Here is a 19,932-nt window from a genome sequence, read left to right on the forward strand (position 1 = left end):
TGATTTACGCTGGTCCGTTGATTAATAGTCCGGTGCGACTTATCTATGGTTTTTTCTTCTTCATTACGCATTTTTTGGCCGGTGCGATGTATACTCCGGAAAATACGGTAGTATTTATTTGGAAATGACATCATATTGCTACTTTGACCCCTCACTGTTTCTTTTAATGTCATAGTAGAGATGTCTTAATAAGGCTTGAAGACAGTAGAACATAGTTTTCAAGAACAAAACTATAACTATAAAACCAAGTAGAGACATTTGCTTGTTGAATTAAATTCAGCCAAGAACCCTCTGACATTAAACAGGCTGCTTCTTGATCCAACTGTGTCTCACCTGTATTAAAAAGTAAACGCGACAAGATTCTTTCAAAACCGATCCGTTTAAAACCATTTCCATCCACTGACAGACAGAGCGGATGATTTACAGTCCGTTGTTACAGCTCTGTTCAACAAATTGTTCTGCTATAGATTGTATTCAATATTGTGGCAGTTGTGACAGATCAATGCCCGTGTGCACATGCTGTGATATATTGGAATCATGCTGGAAAGCAAAAAGGTCACTGGTGCATTTATCCAGTGATGAAATGATTATTTTTCACAACAGTGAGGTTTTTTTTTTCCCCTTATGTGTGATAAATTAATAATCAGACATTGTTTGGCCTCGCTCTGATGTGAACACAGCTGGGTTGCTTCATTGGCAGACCCAGATTGCTCTCTGCCAAACTGACAGCTGTTGTTTGTCGTTTGTACCAATGATTAATGCATTAAAGATTCTGCGCATCGGGGTTACGCTCAGCTGAAGCTTCTTTAACACACAATCATCTTCATGTCACTGTTTTCAGCTCAGAACTCTAACATTTTACCCCAATGTAATGTTTGCTTTGTGGTTCCGTTAAAGATCCTGAGGGCAACGCTCATGAACAGGAAGCATAACAATGAACGCAGTAAAATATATCTTTCAAGCTGCAATTCTTGTTCACCCATCCTTCACTGTAAAAATATCGAATCAACATCTTGCTCGGCTTGTTTTGCCAAAAGGCAGCCTGTGTAATGATTAGAAAGTCATGAAAAAGAGGTGTGGGCAGCCTGAGCTGCAGGGGACTGTAGACGTGGGTATAAATAAGAAATAACAGCTTCTTTTTTTTGTGCTGACATGTACAGTTGCTAGATTGTAAGTACATAATTTGAATGACTGACAGCCCTTAGAAGTTTGCTTTTGTTTGCTTTAGAAGCGTCTGAGGGAATCCCCCACTATGGAATGAATATATGTTCACTGTTCACACACCATGTTGCTAAATCAAACTAATCGATGCTGCATACTACCAACAGACAAATGGCTGTGTGTGTGAACAAGGAATAAAAAAAAAAACACACTGAGGCCACAAGGCAGCTGTTAATTTAAGCTTTCCTAATATCTGCAATAAAAACAGCTGTCCTAATAAAAAACATCCAAGCACACAGACCTAAAGGTTTTTATGTGCCGCACATACACAGTCATATATTCTGCTGTCAAATATACAGCGGACTAAATCACACAGCTGAATTATGGCTGTGCCATGAGGTGGACATATAATATATATGCTGATACTAAGCAATTCAATACCACACCACAGCAAAGTAGAAGAAAAATACACAGTATACACAATAAAAATATGAATGAAAAAACTAATTCAAACAAAAGTGGACTTCAGTTTAAGTTAAGCCTGATGATTTTACGCTGATTGCTGATTTTTGACTTTTGTCATTGATTGATAAGTTTGTCATTCATAGAGCTGTAATTTGTGTGACAAATCAAAATTTCTTTTGATTAAAACAATGCTCTGTTGAATCTTAATATAATTTAAATGAGTGAGTTAAAAATCCCCTGTATAGTTATCACCAAGGAAACTTGTATAAATTGTAAAATAGAGACCAACATGTTTAGCAGGTTGTAAACATGATTATTTCTACTCTAAAGTTGGATATATATTAACAGAGGAGTCTCTGGAGAATGACAAAGTTGCCACTTTGGGAAAACTAAGAGCAAAGAGGAGATACACTTGTGTAACTGTGCATTCAGCTGTCCAGTTGTGTCATTATCCGTTATGTGTTTATATCTTGTGGTTCTATGTTAATGTGAACAGTAAATGGACCAAAACTGAAAAATAAGTTTCTGCTTTTCTGCAGATTAAAATGTCTTTGGCCCAGTGGTGACATAGAACAGGTCATGTAAATAGAGCAGGTGATGGATGAATCAAATCCACATTCCTGGGTGACTCTGTGAAGGCTCTGGGAAACAGTCTCCTTCTCTACCGCTCTACCAAGCTAATGTCGCTTACTTTGATTGCTTGCTGTGTTATTAGCCCCCCTGCTAGTCTTGCTGCCTTGGTAATGTGCAAACCTCCGAAGGGGGAGGTGTGTTTATTTGTTTATTTGATATGTGAACTCAATAACCACACAGTAATTCTCAGGGATTCTACCATTTAGACACATATAATAAATACCAAGAAATAAGTGTGTGGTTTTACATTTGTGGGGCATCACAATGATAAACTACTACCTGTTAAAAGCAAACAATTGCTTTATATACTGTATATATAACTGCAATGTTCCCTGCAGTCTCAGTGGATCTAATTACAGCTGTGGCAACAACCACAACCCAACTCCCCACACGACACACACACTGGACTGCCTGCTCCTCCTCTCTAGGAGACCTCTTTGAAATCCTCCAGACCTCCTGCTTGTCCCTGGCCTCTCCATGACATTAGCCAAGCATTTAGGACAAGCTTTTTTTTTTTTTTTTTTTAAGCCCGGGTGTGACAGCTGTGAAAACCACAGCAGACTCTGCATTCAGCATTCGTTTGTGCTTTTGTTGTTGTTGATAAACAAAACCAATTAGTAACAGGCAAAGGCTATGGCCACTGTCTTATTTGTATTTATTCATTTATTCTCCCGCCTTCTATGTGTTTTGGTTTATAACACACTAAGGTCTATTATGAGCTGTGTTATTGGAGAAAAATCCTGCTGCTTGCTCCTGTCTGAACACTTTGACAGAAAGTATCTGTGGGCAAGAACAGTACTGAGGTTTGAATAGTTTCTTTTGTTAAATAGAAAATGCATTTTTAATACTGTGTGGATTATTTTACATAGAAAAAGACCCAGAATAATGTGCACAGCATTGGAAGGGGGGGGGGCTAAGCTTAAGCTTAAGGCTGCTCAGATCAAACAATGATCAGCATTTAGTTAACATTCTGGGCGCTTAGCAACATAATTACACCACCTATAAATGGTAGAAAGCATTAGCGTTAACCTCAGGTGGACTCAGATCCAACCTGCCAGGAAACGGTAGACGAAAAAGCACATTTTTAATCATAGATCATGGTGGTGTTATATTCATGTACTAGTGGGGTATGTGCATGTTATTGTATGTATTAAATCTATTAAATAGTTTGTAATATATGTAATTAGTAATATCTTGTATTTGACAAGGTGCCATTTAACTAATTTGGTAATAGTAACTCCCTATATGTCATTTTAAGATGTTGGTTTGTTAAACTAGAAACAAATGAACAGCTTCAGACAGTCCAGAATATGCAAAATATATTTTTAAATAAATGCTTGGCATAATTTAGAGTGTGTCCAGCTGAATGCACATCAACCCTCAGCACTGTCTACATCACATGTGGCAAGCAAACTAGTTTATTATTACTACATATGATTTATAAATAATGACCTAATCATTTTGTTTACATTGATTTTGTACTCTTCTATGCAGCACTATTCTCATATAAGGCTAAATAAGTTGCCCAAGTTTCTCTGGAACAGATTTAGTTTGGTGTTGCTGTTGTGCTGGGTGAGATGCTGTGTTTTTGTTCTGCCATAACAGTGAGGAATTTAATGTATAAATATGACATTCATATTATTTTTGTCATTTGTACTAATGACACCAAACCTGAGTGAAAATGTCCTGAAGATTGAAGCTGATTGTCTTTTGAGTTAATGTGGAGCTCCTGCAGGACGGTTTATTTTTCATAATTAGTCATCGGTCAGTCTCCTCTGCAGTACAGATGGGCTTTTATACAAATACACACACTCTCTTTGTGCTCTCTCACACAGCACAGAAGAATGGCTCTGGATCATGCTGGTCATACCTGACGTGGTTAATGATGAGGCTGGAGGCGGGGATGAAGAAGTCGTCCACCCTGTCGAAGCGTCTGCCGATCGGTTGTGTGTGAACAGTGTGGTGGGCGACTGTTCCGCTGGCCTGATTGATCACCTGGTAAACACCAGCAGAGAAGCAGGTGGGTGTTTAACATGAGCTTGATAAATACACTCAACACTGCTGCTTTCTCCTCATTTACCTCTTTAACTTCAACTACAACAAAGAGAGAGTAATATTTGATCAACTGAGAGGTTTTATCCTTTATCGTTTGGATAAAACTCTTCAGCCTCTCCTCGTGCTGCTGAGACTTAGGAGCAGCTCAGTGGGAGGTGATGTGTGCTGCTGTCCTCGGTGTCTAAATAATACTGGTGCATGCCTGGCACCCTGCAGTCATGAGCCCATGTGTAGGCATGGATTGCTTTGATTGTGCCACAATACACAAAGCAAATTGCCACAGACCAAACCCTGCATTATGAATGAATCTGTGCAGGCGATGACAGGCAGGATGTTCCAGTAAAACCACTCAGCACTATAGCTGAATCAAGATGACTGTTAGAGGAAGCGAATGGAAAAATAGTCCTCATTGCTCTGTGCTGACTCTTATTATAGAATTACCATGTATTGTTTAACCATTTAACCATGTAAACATGTTTCCAAGTTCCTGGAAACAGACATGTTTTTGCTGTTTTAAATGAGAATTAATTTATCTATGTTGGCTGGAAATTAACGAAAGTGAAACTTCTGCTTAAAGTGTTTATCTAAACATTCGTCAGCTGAAATATTATTAAACCATTCGTCTTAAATAATGGTGAGACTATTCTCGAGATGTGTTTAATTCAAATCCAGCGGGCTGCTTCAGAACCAAGTCGATTGAAAACATGCCACACTGCAGACTTCCCTCTAAGTGACTATTAATTAGGTATTCAACACAAACAAATTAACAACTGAAAAGCCCAGAGAGTGCCAGTGATTAATGCCACATTCATGTCATACTGAAAACAGATAGATAAGTGGACTTGTCAAAAGAAAAGATTGTGAATCTGTTGTGACTGATTATTATAGCACCTTTAGGCTTTGTTTGCACTTTTGTGCCAGTGAAAAGACGTGCCAGTCATGTAAATACAGCCCATAGACTCGTGTCCTCTTCTATGCAAATCCTTTATTCATCGGCCAAAACAAGGAGATAGCAGTTATTGTTGTTGTGATGTCATGGAGCAGAGGCTTAAAGCTTGTATGGCCCTTTTTAGCATGTTGGTAGTTTGTTTCTGAACACATTGTATAGATAAATAAATGTATCCTCGACCATATAGCCACAGCAGAATGTAGTAATCAGGACTGCATTGACTTGATCAATAGTATTATTCATTGTATCATTCATTTAGCTCCTTGATATATATTGATTTATTTAAAATTGTTTGCGGCAGTCCTGCAGATAACATGAAAACATTTTTCTCATATGGCATTTGTCATAATATGAAATGTAACTCCTGCATCAGCTCTGCTCTGACCTAAAAGGATTATTTGCTTAGAAAAATTGATCTATAGTTATAAGCAGGTAGTGAAAAGTGTTTGCAGACAGAGGCCTTTTAATTCACGACTGAGTTTGTTGTTGGTTGTTACTTTCAGAATATATAAATGAGCAGTGTGGAGGCCTCACCTTGGACTGTAAAAATTAGCCTGACACTTCCTTAATCATTGAAATAACTGCCGGTTTGACCAGACATTATAAGGACACAGTACTGACTCTGTCTCAACAGTCTGCATCTCTCTGCCTTGTACAGCTTCACAAGGACATTTGACTGCAGATGAATGAAAATAATAAACTGAATCGCCCACTTGCCTGCAGGGTTGGGAAGTTCTTCTCCATGTCTCCCCAGCTGAGCAGCCACACTTGGTCGTGAGATTTGTCATAATGGAGCTTCACAGGATAAGGGTCGGTGCTGACTGTCTAGAAAGGGACAGAGAAGCAAACCAATCTGAGCCTTTAAAGACAGAGAGCACACAGAATAACAATTCTAGGCAATCTAGAGTTTGCTTCTGATGAGATTCCCCTTTGATGTGCGGTGGTAATGCTTTGGAAAAGTTTTCCTGCAGACTAATGCATCGGGGGGTTGTCAGGAGCAAGTCTTTCTTTAACAAAGCGGAGTGGAGGTGTGCTTTTTTATGTATAAGGTGTGTTTGGTGTTGAGCTGCATTTCAAATCAAGTGGTGACAGACACAATTGCTTCACCACACTGAAGTAATTGCTTTCAGTCTTTATCCGTTTCTTGACACATGGTGGCAATATTCCGAGTAAGAACAATAGATGAGTCGCATGTGACAGAGGAGCGCTCCTCATGCATTATGTCCACCTGAGTGCAGATAGACAACCGGCTCAAAGGGAATAAGAGAGCGCATGCTGTCGCATGCATTCTCCTCCCCTGTACTTTCAATTTTCAACAACAGCAAGAAAAAGAAACCTATTTTTTCGAGAATTATTGCAACTCTGTATTCCCACAAGCCCGTTTGACGGCAGCTTGTTTTCCCTAATATTTGTTTTGCTTTGGAGTCCTAATAGTATTGTTTACCTTGGCAAAATACATAGTGAATCACTGAGAGAGTATACTGCTCCTAAGAGAGGTTTTGCAAATAAGATGAGAATATGTCTTGAATCTTAACAAATCTCAGAGCATGTATTTATCAGAGATAACAGGTGTTCACGTTGTTCTCTTTCTCTTGACAAACAACTTTGTTTCTGGTTAAGGAAGATTATCAGGATCGTCAGCCAATATGCTGCTGTGGCTTCAGCCCAGACTGCGGATCTGTCAGAGATGAAGAGATCATAACAGCTACTTCAAACATTTATCTTCTGCACTTTATTAATTGGTTATAACGTAAAATACAACTGCTCAGCAAGATTTTAATGGTTACAGATTTCAAATGCACTTTGCTTGTTATTACTTTACATGCATCAAGCATATTATTAATTCAATAAGAAAATGGAAAGCAGCGAAACTGAAACTCCAACCCGTGTCTCTTCTCTCTTGCTATTCGAGACCAGTGACGGGTTCAGGTGGTTAATTAACCACTGGTAATATAATGCAATGAAGCTAAACCTCCAGGCGGCTGAATAATGAGCTTGTGACAGAGTCTGGGACACCAACCTGCTTACTGGCAGGTCCCCAAGAGGCTTGCGAGCTGTAAACAGCCATCACGGTGTCAAGAACATCTGCAGGGATCTGTGCAACTGTGGATTATCCTGACACACCCGAAAAACCACTGACACTGATGATTTAACTCAACACTTCTCACTAGATGTGAGTGCCATATCCTGAGTGAAAAAAAATAAAACTCCCTTAGGAAAAAGAAAAGCATTGTAAGGTAGGAAAATGTGCAAGAAAACCGCAGGAAGTGCCACGCTACAATATCCATGAAGGGTTGCTGGGTGACAGTATCCATAAAGACGGGGGTCTCGGGGGTTACTTGGTCGCCACATCAATGTGAAGGTTAAGTGTAGGTCTTGACAGCTGCAGTTTGTATGGAATGGGTCAGGTCAAGGATTAGCAGGCAAACAAAAGGTTAGAAAGCAGCACTTCAGCTCATCGGTTCAAATGGAAAAGAACAGCACTGCTGAGCTTTCAGCCCAGACGGCAAGACTCGAGAGACATCATGTAGAAAATCTGACCAAGTCTTACACTCTGTCTCAACGAGGTTTGGTGTTCTAATCCCCCCTGATCCTATTCTCCAATCTAATGAGGTTCATGTCATGCAAATAAGTCATATTATAAATTATCATAATTATTGACAAATTAAGTTGCAGTACCTGTAGCTACAGCATGGAAATAAAGTAAACAAAAACAAGGTGTTAATTAGATCAGCATCAGACATTAAAAGCAACACTTATGTTGACATTAATTAATTAATTTAAAAAATTTGCAACACGCAGTTATGCATGAGAGTAACTAAGGTCGATTTTTGTCAGTTCCGCTATTTGTACCTTATGTCAGAGGAAAAATTGACCTTTTCATTGGAAGATTTTTGTTCAGCTGAACCTAATGTCCAAGGTTACATTTTTAATTGACAACACAAAGAGCCATTTTTCTAAGGGCATTAGGTATCGCAATCCTTACAAATTTCTAAAAAAGTATAAAGAAATAAACTGCACTTATAGAAATGAACTCTGCATTATGATTTTCCTGAAAGACTATATCTGTTGCTAAGCAACAGAAAAATACTCCTTTCACACTGGAGAAAAAAAAAAACAAATCTGTTTTTTGTCTTTACTGTAAAAGAGCGCAATCTGCATTTTGTCCCATGTCAAATAACACACACTAGCACACCGATGGCCGTCAGCAGCAATTTTGCGTCAAGTGTCTTGGCAGAGGACAAATTGGTTTGTGAAGATTTAAAAAAAAAATGTTACAGCATGCCTGCCTGCTCTGGCTGCTTCAACAGAAATGCATCATTACAGTAAACAGCTGTTGCTTTTTACAGCTTAAATGCCTCTTGATATTTAGGAACTTATAAGGAACACTAACTAATATCAGTATAGGTATTGCTCCTAAGTTACTAATCAGCTGTAAAGGTGCTCTAAGCTTTCTGATCAGCTGACAATATCCGGTACTAAACAAAAGCTTTATTATTGACATGTCTAAAAACTCAAACTAGTTGTGATATGGTTTCGTTTTGGAGTTCATCAGGCCGGTGTCAGCACATCGTAGCACTCATTCAGTTTTGTGTATTCCTACTAAATTATTACTCAAGTAGAATATTTCAAGTTCAAGCATATCTAATGCACAAGTTATTTCTGAAGAGTCTGAAAGAAGTTCACACAGTTTGGGAATAAACTTCAACATCTCAACATGTTCAAATAATTGAGTTTCTTGATGAAGGACGATGTATTGTATCAGACTGAATTCTTAGTCCAAGAATGCAATCGGATAAAAGGAACGTGTCCTTCAGCCAGCGAAATCTATCACAGAAAATACCCATATGAAACTGTGACGTTGTGAAATATGTTACTTTCAATCAACGTGTGGTCCACTAAGAGGGGGGAGGGGCAACCTTGAGGTTTGCGTGCACCGACAGAGGCAGATATCTAAACTCTTCACTTTCACAAAGACAAAACCAGCGAAGATATTTTTTGTTGTCAAACCTCTCAGTGATGCGGGGCGAAACTGATGTGGTTTCCTAATTTATCCTGAAAATTACCTGGACAGCCTTCTGAGACTGGATGTCAACAATGAGCACTCGGTCCAAGGTTGGCTGTGTCACATAAATAAATTTGTCCTTGATGTTGACCGCTGATGACCACACACACCTCTGGACAGCCTCTCCTGGTGAGGTAGGGCACACCTCCTCCTGCAACAAAAGACACACACGCCGTCAGCTAATTGTTTTTCATATAACAGGAAAATACGTCTCATTAAAAAACAATTACCCTCACCCAGTTGTTATTCTGTCTTGTTTACTACCTGCACTCTTATTACCTACGCTGATGTGAGTTGTTATCTCGGCAACTTAGATAAATGAGCTTTTCGAGGTCCTGCAAAATATCTGTAATCGTTCTGATTTGTACGTAATCCAGAGACCAGAATCTACAGATGATCCGTTCTGCTTCCTGTCTTGGCAGCTCTCCCTTTGCTGGCCAACTGGAACCTTAACCATCCTTCTGTCTCTGGAGCTTCACTCCCCTTCACCCCCTCCTCAGCCAAGTCGTCTGTTCCAAGCTCCGTGGGGCGATTTAGAAAGCTGCTGGCCAGCAAGGATGAATGAAGGGCTAAGGCATTGTGGGATGAACCCTTTCTCTGATATTTACAACCACTGAGGCAGACCATGACAGGCGCCTCCCCACAGGCCAACTTCTCTCAGTTAGAGGAGCTTTAGGTAAGGAATGAACTTTATATATCAAGGGTCGGGATAGAGTTGATCTAATCTCCACTGCAGCCCTGCACTGCATTTTAGCAGGTTAATGTAGACACACTCAAAAGCATCCAGGATAGTCTTTTCAAGACTACAACACTGACAGTGATAACTAAAGTAGCACCATCTGTCAGTGTTTTATAAGGCAGAATTCTCTAGGTTTGTGGAGGGTATCGTTGAGTCATTGGTATTGACCTCTGCAGCACCCCTGCAGACCCACACTGTGGACATTCTGTGTTGTGGGGCTGTTAATATCTCACTTATTGCACCTTTAAGAGGTGAGAAATCAAACATCTGATGCCCAGCTGAGGGTGTGAATGGAGGCGGTTGTAACCCTCCCTGTGTTTATGTACAGTGCATATGTCGGTGTGTTTGTGGGTGCATTGCGTATACATGAATTGGGCGATAACTGGCAGCTTCTACAGACTGCAAATACTTTTTTTCTCTTTATTATGGATAGACCTGCGGTCTCCTGATACAAAACAATATATATATTTTATAGATACACTAAAATCCTGCACGACATTATGCAGCATCCTACTTCCCCGTAGCTTTTAAACAGATATTGCAAAAAGTGAAAATTATATTTTGAGGATTTCTACTTTTTTTACGCTTGTTAAAGTGAATGATGACAGTTTCGGAGCTCCTTTAGGAAATATGAGGGTTTTGATATTCCCCAGTTAAGCTACTGGATGATTTGTAGCCCTCTGAGTCACATCAGCTGTCTGTGGGGAAGGAATCTGGTGAAAACAGTGAAGCAGCAACATCCAATGTGTCAAAAGAGGAACTTTACTGTGAGATGTTTCTGCAATGTCTCAATTCTAACTGTTACACACTAACAGCAGATTGTTTCATAAGATGCTGTGCAGTTTTGGTTTTGCCATATTTTGAGATCAGTTTCTCTCATTGTACATCACCATGCAAACCTGAGGGCTGTGGCTCAGGCTACAAATTGTTACACCAGAAACAAAGCTAGCAGGCAGAGCATCCACCTGATAGCAACAGTGTTTTTCTACTAAAATATGTTTTATATTTTGATAAGATTCTCATTAGGACTGTCCACCATTGTTTTATTGCTTAGCTTCAGGCTAGTGTATTCTTATCTTTTCTCTAATCCTGTAGCGCACTATAATCTTTATTGTAAACAAAGTCAAGTCTTTGTATTTATACAAAGAGCAATACGCACACCTGACACCCTCCTTATCTTAATGTAATAAAAGAATCACATTAAAAAAGCACTTGACGACATGATTTTGTGGAAACAAGAACAAAGCCTTAATGAAACTTCTCCGATTGTTCTTTGTTGCACAGGAACGCTGAATAAAGAGGCTTCTTGGACTGACTTTATTAAAATTGGACATCTCATTGCTTCCCTTCTGCGTATCACAGTTGAGCACTCTATACGGTAGGTTAGGATAATGGATTGGCTCTGTGATTACCATAAACAAATCAATCAATGCTTCTCTGTGCTGGAGGAAACGTGAGCACCATGCTGGGAACAGCCCCATGCGTTCACACTTCAATCCACCAAGACAGCACTGAAGCTGGCTTCACTGCGCTCGCAGTGATTGATATCCTAATACAAACGCACCTCTCAGAGGAACGCTTGGCTGATTGTTGTGCATTCATGACATCGCTTTGTGTGTAACAGCCGTCCAATCAGCACGGGGCTCGGGGATGAAAAGCAGCACAGAGGAAAGCCACTATTCGAGAACACATGTAAATCTAACGCTATCAGAGATCTGCTTTGAATATTTTGTTGCTTAGAAGCTTTGGTGATAAACGGTGCTTCAGTGGAGGTGGCTGGGTGTAAAGTGTCCGCTGAGGGATAAAAACTGCATGTGGTCTAACAGGAATTAAATTAAACAGCTTGGGTCGGCACTGTACAGTAGGCTCTTTGTCCCCTGGGCATCATTTTCTGTATAGGTTCTGAAAAAAAACTACGCTAACCAATAATTTGTATTAAAAAAAAATATAAGAATAACTTGGAATGTGTCTCTAATAGGGTCGAACACAGAATTATTATCAGGATATTGCAGGTTTCCTCACCTTTTACTCTCACACATTTACTGTTAAACAGGGGTTAAACTATATTTAAAGGTTAAACTATACATGTAACATGGTGGACTGAACAGATAAGCAAATGTCTTCCTCAGACTGGAAGAGACTAGCTGGTAGCCAGTGACAGTGAAATCTGTCTTCTGGATGTTTGCCAACTTGTTTGCCATAATTACCAAATGGACAGATGTGTTGTCTACAGTGCTTATGGACCTTTGTAAAGTAGCTCAATGTAGGAGTAGGAGGAGCTTAGAGCATTTATTTTTCATTCACATTATGCATTATTTATAGAAGCAGACCTCTAGAAAGTGGCCCTCTGCAGTGATGACATCATCATTTCTGTTAAAGTGGCAACCTCTGAGCATCTCCATCTTGTGGAGGTACTCTGGTACTCTGAACATGTCAATGCCAGGTAAACAGGTCGGTGATTCCTAGATAGCAGCCATAACCCCAGTGGACTTGCTTTACTTGGACTTTTCCAGGTAGTCCACTAGAAGTGGTCCCTTTGCATTGATGCAGACTTCACTGATTTGGTTTGGGAGTCAGAGGCTGTCTGTATTTCTGTTGTACTTTGGATGGAAGTGGGAAAGTCGAGTCTCATTCATGATTACAAAAAACCTCCTCCTCAGAAACGTCAGGCTGTCCTTTGTCATGCTGTGCCACTTCTCATCAGGCACGAGGAGTTTCAGGACCCAGCAAGCTCATACTTTGCCATTTCTTCCATTGTGTGTTAATAATGCAGCTACTTTATGCAGTTTTAGACTCTAAACTTTCATGTCTTTGAGACCTCGGTGGAACAATCTTCCAATTTAACTGCACAGTAAGTGCTGCACAGTTGTAGGTCCATTAATTTAAAGTAAAAGAGAAAGAACACAGCTCTACATTCCTTTTTGAACCTGCCACTGACAGAGTGAGACAATGACATCGCTTATCATGCAGGTACGCCAGGACGTGTCCATACTGTATATACATATACATATATATATACAGACTCTAATTATTATCTACACCGATAGCACGCTGGTTTTTGCCACTGAAATGTGCAGCAGGACTCCTAACAACAGCTATATTTAAATGAGAGTCATGAATAAGTGTTTCATGCCTGATAGCAGCAGTTGTTCCTGGGTCAGACATCAGGAAACTTAAGGTTCTGCTTGTTAAAACTTGCCATTAAATGAAAATAAGTGTAAAAGTTTTGCATTGTGTAGTGGTAAAGGTACCAGTTTTTTGTCACCTGCCGACATGCAGGTGACACTGTTCAGTGCTTCCTTTTCTACTCCTGCTTTGTTAAATCATCTGTTTCTTGGATGTTTTTCTATTGAAGTATACATTTCACAGAGAGAGTTCAACAGTTTTTAATTCCCTGGAAGTCAGGTTTTGAATTGTAAGTTGTGAGTTGGTGCTACTCATTTTCTACACTTGAGGCAACTAGGAAAGTACATGGTTAAATACGCTATAGCTATCACTTTAGGCAAACATATACTAGCCCCTTGTGCATCATGTTACGAAGAATATGCTGTAGACAGGGAGTTCTGGGGGTGTCTCTGTTCTACTTGTTGGTACTACAACCCTAACAGGCTAAGAGTTTGGAGGATGAATTTAACACCTCCACAACCAGCAGCTGCTTTTACTTCATAGCTCTAGAGGTACACACGGATAGATGATCTGTGCCAACTGTAATACACAGTGCTCCTCTACACAGTTTTTAGCTAGCACAGACATGAGTCACTGGATGTTTCTGTAGTCTGACCACTCACCTGCAGAGCCAACAGCTTCTCGCTAGGCTTAATGTGTCGTTGTATCTCGCATGCCACCGGCTGAATCACTTTAATTCCGTCTTCATAGAACACATAGAACATGTTGCCAATGCCAAGACCTGTGAGAGAGCAGCACTGTTACATACCCATAAAAAAACCTCCTGAGCGTGCACAGTGTATGAACATTTAGAACAGAAATAAGCCTACAACACTGTTATCTACTTTAGAAGCATCAAATCATTTAATCCTCCATCACAGTTCAGTAACCCTATTACAGAAATTTAATTAACTCTGTTTAATGAACGCTATAGAGGAGCAGATGCAGTCTAGACGTACCTTCTTCTCGCCACAAAATATTTGCCACTGTGAAGGGAGAAAAAGAGGAAAGCAGAGTTAAAACAAATGCACAAATCAATACGGTCCCTTTGTGAGCACTAACACCAAAATATTAACTCCTGTTCAGACAGAAGAAAGCAGACCACATGAAAATTTTATGGAAACTGTCTTTCTGACTGTGAAACAAACAATCGATGGAGCCCTCTGCCTCAGAAATGATTTGATACCAAACACTGGAAAATAGAGCTCAGTCAACAACAAGTACTGTAAAAATTTATGCAGAGACATGAAATAATAAAATAAAAATCTTTAGATCATCATCCATCAATATGAATTTTATAGGTGAGCTGCCTTTAGACACTCATGAGTAGACCACAGGTTTCAGGCTCAGATGATTATCATAAGTCATTAGCAGGGATTAATGCGCTCCTTCTTCAGAGGCAAACCCTGTTTTGGCTCCTGTAACAGGTAATTTCTCATTAAATTCACTTAGAGGTGACTAATGACATGAAGTGTGGGATAAAAGCCACATAACACTCTGAGTGCTTTAATGGACGACCTAAAGTACGAAGGAGCCGTTGGCTTACAGAGCAGCCCCTACACCCACCAAGAGAAAAGATGCCATTAGTGAGCCGTTATATAGTTACTTTCCATGCAAATATGAGTGCAGATTTTCCTCCTCAATCATTCTTATCCTCCACCAGCTACTATCCTCTCACAACGGCTTTTTAACTGTGACCTTCTCTCATTGTTCATCTGTCCCCAAGTCTTCCATTCCATCTTCAATTTTCAGGCATTTTCAGTCTACAAACCAATCTCCAGCCCAATTCACATCCGATTCTAATCTTGCCTCTATTGCAATGCTCATTCCCACAGCCTCTCGCTCGGCTGGACAGATGCAGAGAACGGAAAGTGGGAAAAGACAAAGCCAACTAGACACCAGTGCGCCGTTAGTCAGCCTTAATCTTTCAAAAGTGCTTTGTCAAGTGTTTCCTGTGCACTCTTGCATACCTTTTAGCTCATTAAAAGTTACACAAAAGGACCAGGAGTCTATAGATAGAAAGCAAAGACGGAAAGGAAAGGACAAAACAGAGAAAGAAAAACAATACAATTTATTTGAGATCTGCCAAAATGGAAAACGGAGAAAATGGAAAAGAGGAGTTGAGATGAGATCTTGTGTGCCCAGGTCTTTTCCAATAGCCCACAGTATTGATGCTATTCATCACTTGGCAGAAAGACTGTGCCTGTTCTGCACATACAAGGGGCCCATACATCAACTTCATCATCCATATAACAAAACAAGCTGGCTGCCACTGTAGGCGGTGAGTTCACTCTTTCTGGCCGTAATAACTGTGTTTCCACTGGGCTCCAAACATCAGGGACGCCGTGCTCACCAGCCAGTCTGGACTCTTCAGTTCCTACCCGTCAGCAAGGTTACATAAATTCAATTTGTTTACAAGAGCACGTTCCTGCGACAGCGAGCCAAACAGCCTGTGGTGTTTGCCACGGCGGCGTGGCCGAAGACGGTGAATGCATAATAATACAGGTAATTGGGTCACAGTAGATAAAAATGCAAAATGTAATTGAGGATGTCTGCCTTGTGTACGCAGGGTTCCGCTGCTCTTCCCAGAGATAATTCCAGACGTTTCTTTGGAAAAACACTGACCCCTAAGTTATGCTTTCATTTTTCTTATGAGAGAACAAAATCTGCTCACTGCCGCAGCCACTTACAATGAGGAAGAGAAACAGTAATGCAGGAGAAGATGAGAAAACCTTTCTCCTTTTCTTTCTTTTTATCTTCATCTGCATTGATAACAAAAAGCCCTTTGAGAGCAGGGAATGATAAAACGCAGAGCAAGTACATCGCATATGTGACCTGAGCCAAAAAGATGTTCGATGCATCTGCCAACTCCCGCTTACAGTACACCGGGGCCTGGATTAGGATGCCTTAGGACCCCCACCTTTGGGTCTCAGCCAGAGTCTGAACCTGAATATCAGCAGAAATGTGTATCTGATGTGGCTCACTCTTTTTTTTTTTTTTATTGTGTTTTTATTTTCTCCAGTGCTCACCCCAATTCTCGAACTTTGATACATCATGGCTGCTGTCATTAGTTTTTGAGCTCTTTGTCAGACAATGCTGTGACCATGAAATAATAACTGAGTCAGCGGTCTCACTTCTTACAGATTCTGGCTTTGTTTTGTTGTTTGCCATTTGGAATGAGAACAAAGTGTGTAGAGCTTTTCTGCAAATAGTGTTTTGGTTGTTGTGTCATAGATTTATGAAATCTTTGGTCCAGTTATTTTGTTTGAGGTGTGGTTGCAAGTGTCTGATGAGAATTAATGAAACTTTAGAGGTGGTTTAAAACCCCGTTCACACTGGGGAAATCAATCCGGCTGGAGCAGGATTCAAGCCATTTTTTTCTGAATCTGAACAACGCGAATCTGGATATATCCGGATCGATTTCAATCCACCTCTCGGAGGTGGATCTAGCCGGATTGGCTTACATCTGGCTCAGGTCTGAACGCAAATGCAGCTAGCGAATCCTGCAAGTGACGTGACACTTCCGGGTTCACAAGGACAGTGTCTGGATTCAATCCTACTCTAGCTAGACTGACTTTCTTCAGTGTAAACGGGGCCTAGGACATGTCATGGTTCTTTGCTTGGTGGTGATGATACTGAAGTGCAACTGGCACCATTTTGTTCTACATCAGTGTTTTACTTTGATGGTTGTATGTTGTCTTTGATAATTCGAAAAGTGGGGTTTATTTGTGAAAAAATAGTTCATCAAGTTACATCATTCTTGCATTATTCTGGTGTAAACTCAAGGCAAAATAAAAATTGTTCAAAAGGCTCAGTAATTTCTTTGAACTATTATTTAAAAGAACAAAACTCAGGAGTAAAACTTGCTTTGTGTTAGAATATCTTACAAAGAAAAGTTGAAAACTTCTCTGAGTTCAGGATGATGGAGTGCTGTGAGTTTTAGGGGGTCACAGAGGTCATGAAATATGAGGTGAACAGAATGGCAGGGTGTCTATTCCTCACGTGATTTGCAAAAAAATGTAAAAGTGATGATTTATACTGTGAAAGAAAAATCATAAGGGGTCATTTTAAAGGCACAGCTATTTCATGTCTAATTCAAAGCAGCCACCGCCTCATGGTGTCTTGGCCTCTCTGGTGTTAAAGTGAATACTGATGGTGAAATACCATTTACATGTCGTTGTCCTTCCCACTTGTCTTATTCTTCAGTTCTTGGTCACTTGGTGATCAAGTCCCACTTCAGACAGAGCATGATGACTTTCAGCTTTGATATTTAACCCTTGCATTCCTTACTTTTATTTCTTTGTGTGCTGCATGTTGTTTGATTGGACGTTAGCAGGCTAACAGCAAGTCCCTGGCAGTGTACTGTTTAAAGTCATGTAAATGTGGTAGGCTTTCAGCAAGTCTGACTGTACTTGAATTAAAGCTGGGAGCCTGTGGAGGACAGAAGGCAGTGTCATCTCATTAGGAAGAAAAAATGGGGACTTAAATCCTTAGAAAAAATATTGAAGCTTTCGAAAAATGTTACTAGAGAAGCTATAATCTTAATAAATAAAAGTCACTCCAAATGTTTATACTTCATCATAAGTAATAGCTGCAGCTGATAGATTTTACTATCCTTTTCAGATTCAGATTCATTAATATAATGACATTATTCTCATCCGTAATGATCAGAAATATTCATAAGCCATCATGTAACTTGGGACTTAAGGGCATTACAACTTTCTTCTGGATTTACAATGTTCATTTCAGCAGGCTGCTCACACAGTGGATAACGTCACTGCCTGGTTAGAGCTCCTTGCTTCTGACAGCGTGTCCAACACTGTGAAAGTCTGCTGTGATGGGGAGGGACACTGCAGATGGAAACATGGGCGCAATTTTGGCATGAGCTGATCTTCTCTATTCAGAGGATATGGAGCAGACAGCATGGGGAATAAAACTGCTTTGTCAAGACTTTGGTGTGGAGCGCTGGTTCTCATCCATGCTACATCCAGGCCCGGGAGATTGCAGGCTTTTGTTCCAACCAATCACTTCACTGGCAAATTTCACTGATTAGATCTTCCTCCCTGTCTCTAAATCTGTTAAACCAAGCAGTGCTGTTTTTGATTGGAACAAACCTGATGAACTGCTTGACGTCAAAAAAGGCAGGGAAACACTATACACACCATATGGCACAAAGAGAGCAGACTACATAAGAAGAGTAAGTGTTGAGCTAGAAGAGTCTACAGTATAAGGCTAATAAAAAGACCAATGGAGGGAGGTGAAAGGGTTACTGGTGTATGAAGTGATCATTTTATGTATGTTTGATTATTTATTTACATGACTAATAATGCTAAACAAGTTGTAGTCGGGTTGTATGCATCATAAACTTGAAGCAGCACTTTTTGGCAGCAATATCATGACATCTGTCACCTGTGGTTTTTAATAGAGACATCAGAGAAGAACCAGGTTAAGACTGTAGTGTAGATGAAACTGATATTTCATGGTACTGTGTAAAAACAAAACCAGCTTGTTGTGGAGCTGCTATCTAGCAACAGGGTAGTGTATTAACAGACCTGCATCAGTTCTTAGTCTTTATTCTAGCTGTCTGATGTTAGAGGTGTGTTAGAGTTTTTTATGTGGTTGTGCCTTCACTTATTCTAGAACATAAGTGCTCTGAGCAATTAACAGGGTGAGTCACCAAGATACCAACCTGAGGCAGTCAAGAAAACAACCCTAATTCATTTAAATAAAGTACCACTTCTGTGACACACAGCACTTCTACCCTGCATGAAAACAGAAGTATAAATATCTTCGAGAGAACAAACAGATTGAGATTTAAAATCTACAAGATGACACAAAGGGATTTTAATTACCGAGTGAAGCCGCAACTGTGTAACTCACTTTCTAACCCACTGCTGCAGTCTTTAAAGGTTATACATTAATTAATGACAATTTACAGAGTCATGAAGCAAGGACTACAGAAAAGGAGCAGAAATAATAGCAGGCAGTAAACCCCCTACTCCCTGCTGCCATGCTGTTGTAAAGGAAAGGCAGTGCACTGTTTCAATACTGTTATTGATTTAGAGTTGTATCATATGTAGCTCTGTGCTTCTTTAATCCTTGTTATAAACTGCTGCTATTGTCCCCATTCCGGTTCAACTTTTTAACCAATTAGCCTCCACCTATTGTAGCTGGCATGTTAAAGGACTGCCTACTGTGTCTGCCTCAGTGAATTCCCATAATCCTTCACTCTGTTTACGCAGAGAGCTACACACAGGGACACCAACATGGTGCCGTCCATGAATCAGCACATAAAGCTATTTAAACCTCAGTTCATATACAGTAAGCAAACATGGATGCCAAGTTAATGTGAGGTAGTCATCTGTCCATCCGTCCACTCGTTTTAACCGCTTTATCCTGTACATAGTTGTGGGTGATGTGGTCATTAATGAACAATTTACACTTTTTTTTGAGATTCAGGGGTATCAGCACAAAACGGCAAACTCTAGAACTCTAGTCACCACAATGTCTCCCCTATGCCAATTATTTCTCTTACATAAGAATAAAAGAGTCAAACAGCCATTGGTCTCAGGCAATATATAAACAAACTGTAACTGCACAACAATTAATAAGTTAGGTCAATTGAGCACAAAGACATTAGTGTGAAAGTCTTCCTCAACTCGACTCAGTAGATGATGATGTAATCACCTCTTGAACTGC

At 40.1% G+C, this 19,932-nt stretch overlaps 1 protein-coding gene across 2 annotated transcripts in view; it reads right to left on the reverse strand.

The window, feature by feature from the left end:
- Positions 1 to 19,932, reverse strand: part of fstl5 (follistatin-like 5) — a 130,293-nt gene that overhangs the window by 4,921 nt on the left and 105,440 nt on the right. For both annotated transcript variants that reach the window (XM_028416326.1, XM_028416325.1), the window contains 5 exons: positions 14,193 to 14,219; positions 13,857 to 13,975; positions 9,331 to 9,480; positions 5,981 to 6,088; positions 4,130 to 4,254 (listed from right to left, as the gene is read on the reverse strand). In XM_028416326.1, the coding sequence (XP_028272127.1) occupies positions 4,130 to 4,254; positions 5,981 to 6,088; positions 9,331 to 9,480; positions 13,857 to 13,975; positions 14,193 to 14,219 (529 nt within the window). The remainder of the gene's footprint in view (positions 1 to 4,129; positions 4,255 to 5,980; positions 6,089 to 9,330; positions 9,481 to 13,856; positions 13,976 to 14,192; positions 14,220 to 19,932) is intronic.

This window comes from Parambassis ranga, chromosome 10 (genome assembly GCF_900634625.1).
Source record: "Parambassis ranga chromosome 10, fParRan2.1, whole genome shotgun sequence".
Classification (NCBI taxonomy): Eukaryota; Metazoa; Chordata; class Actinopteri; family Ambassidae; genus Parambassis; species Parambassis ranga.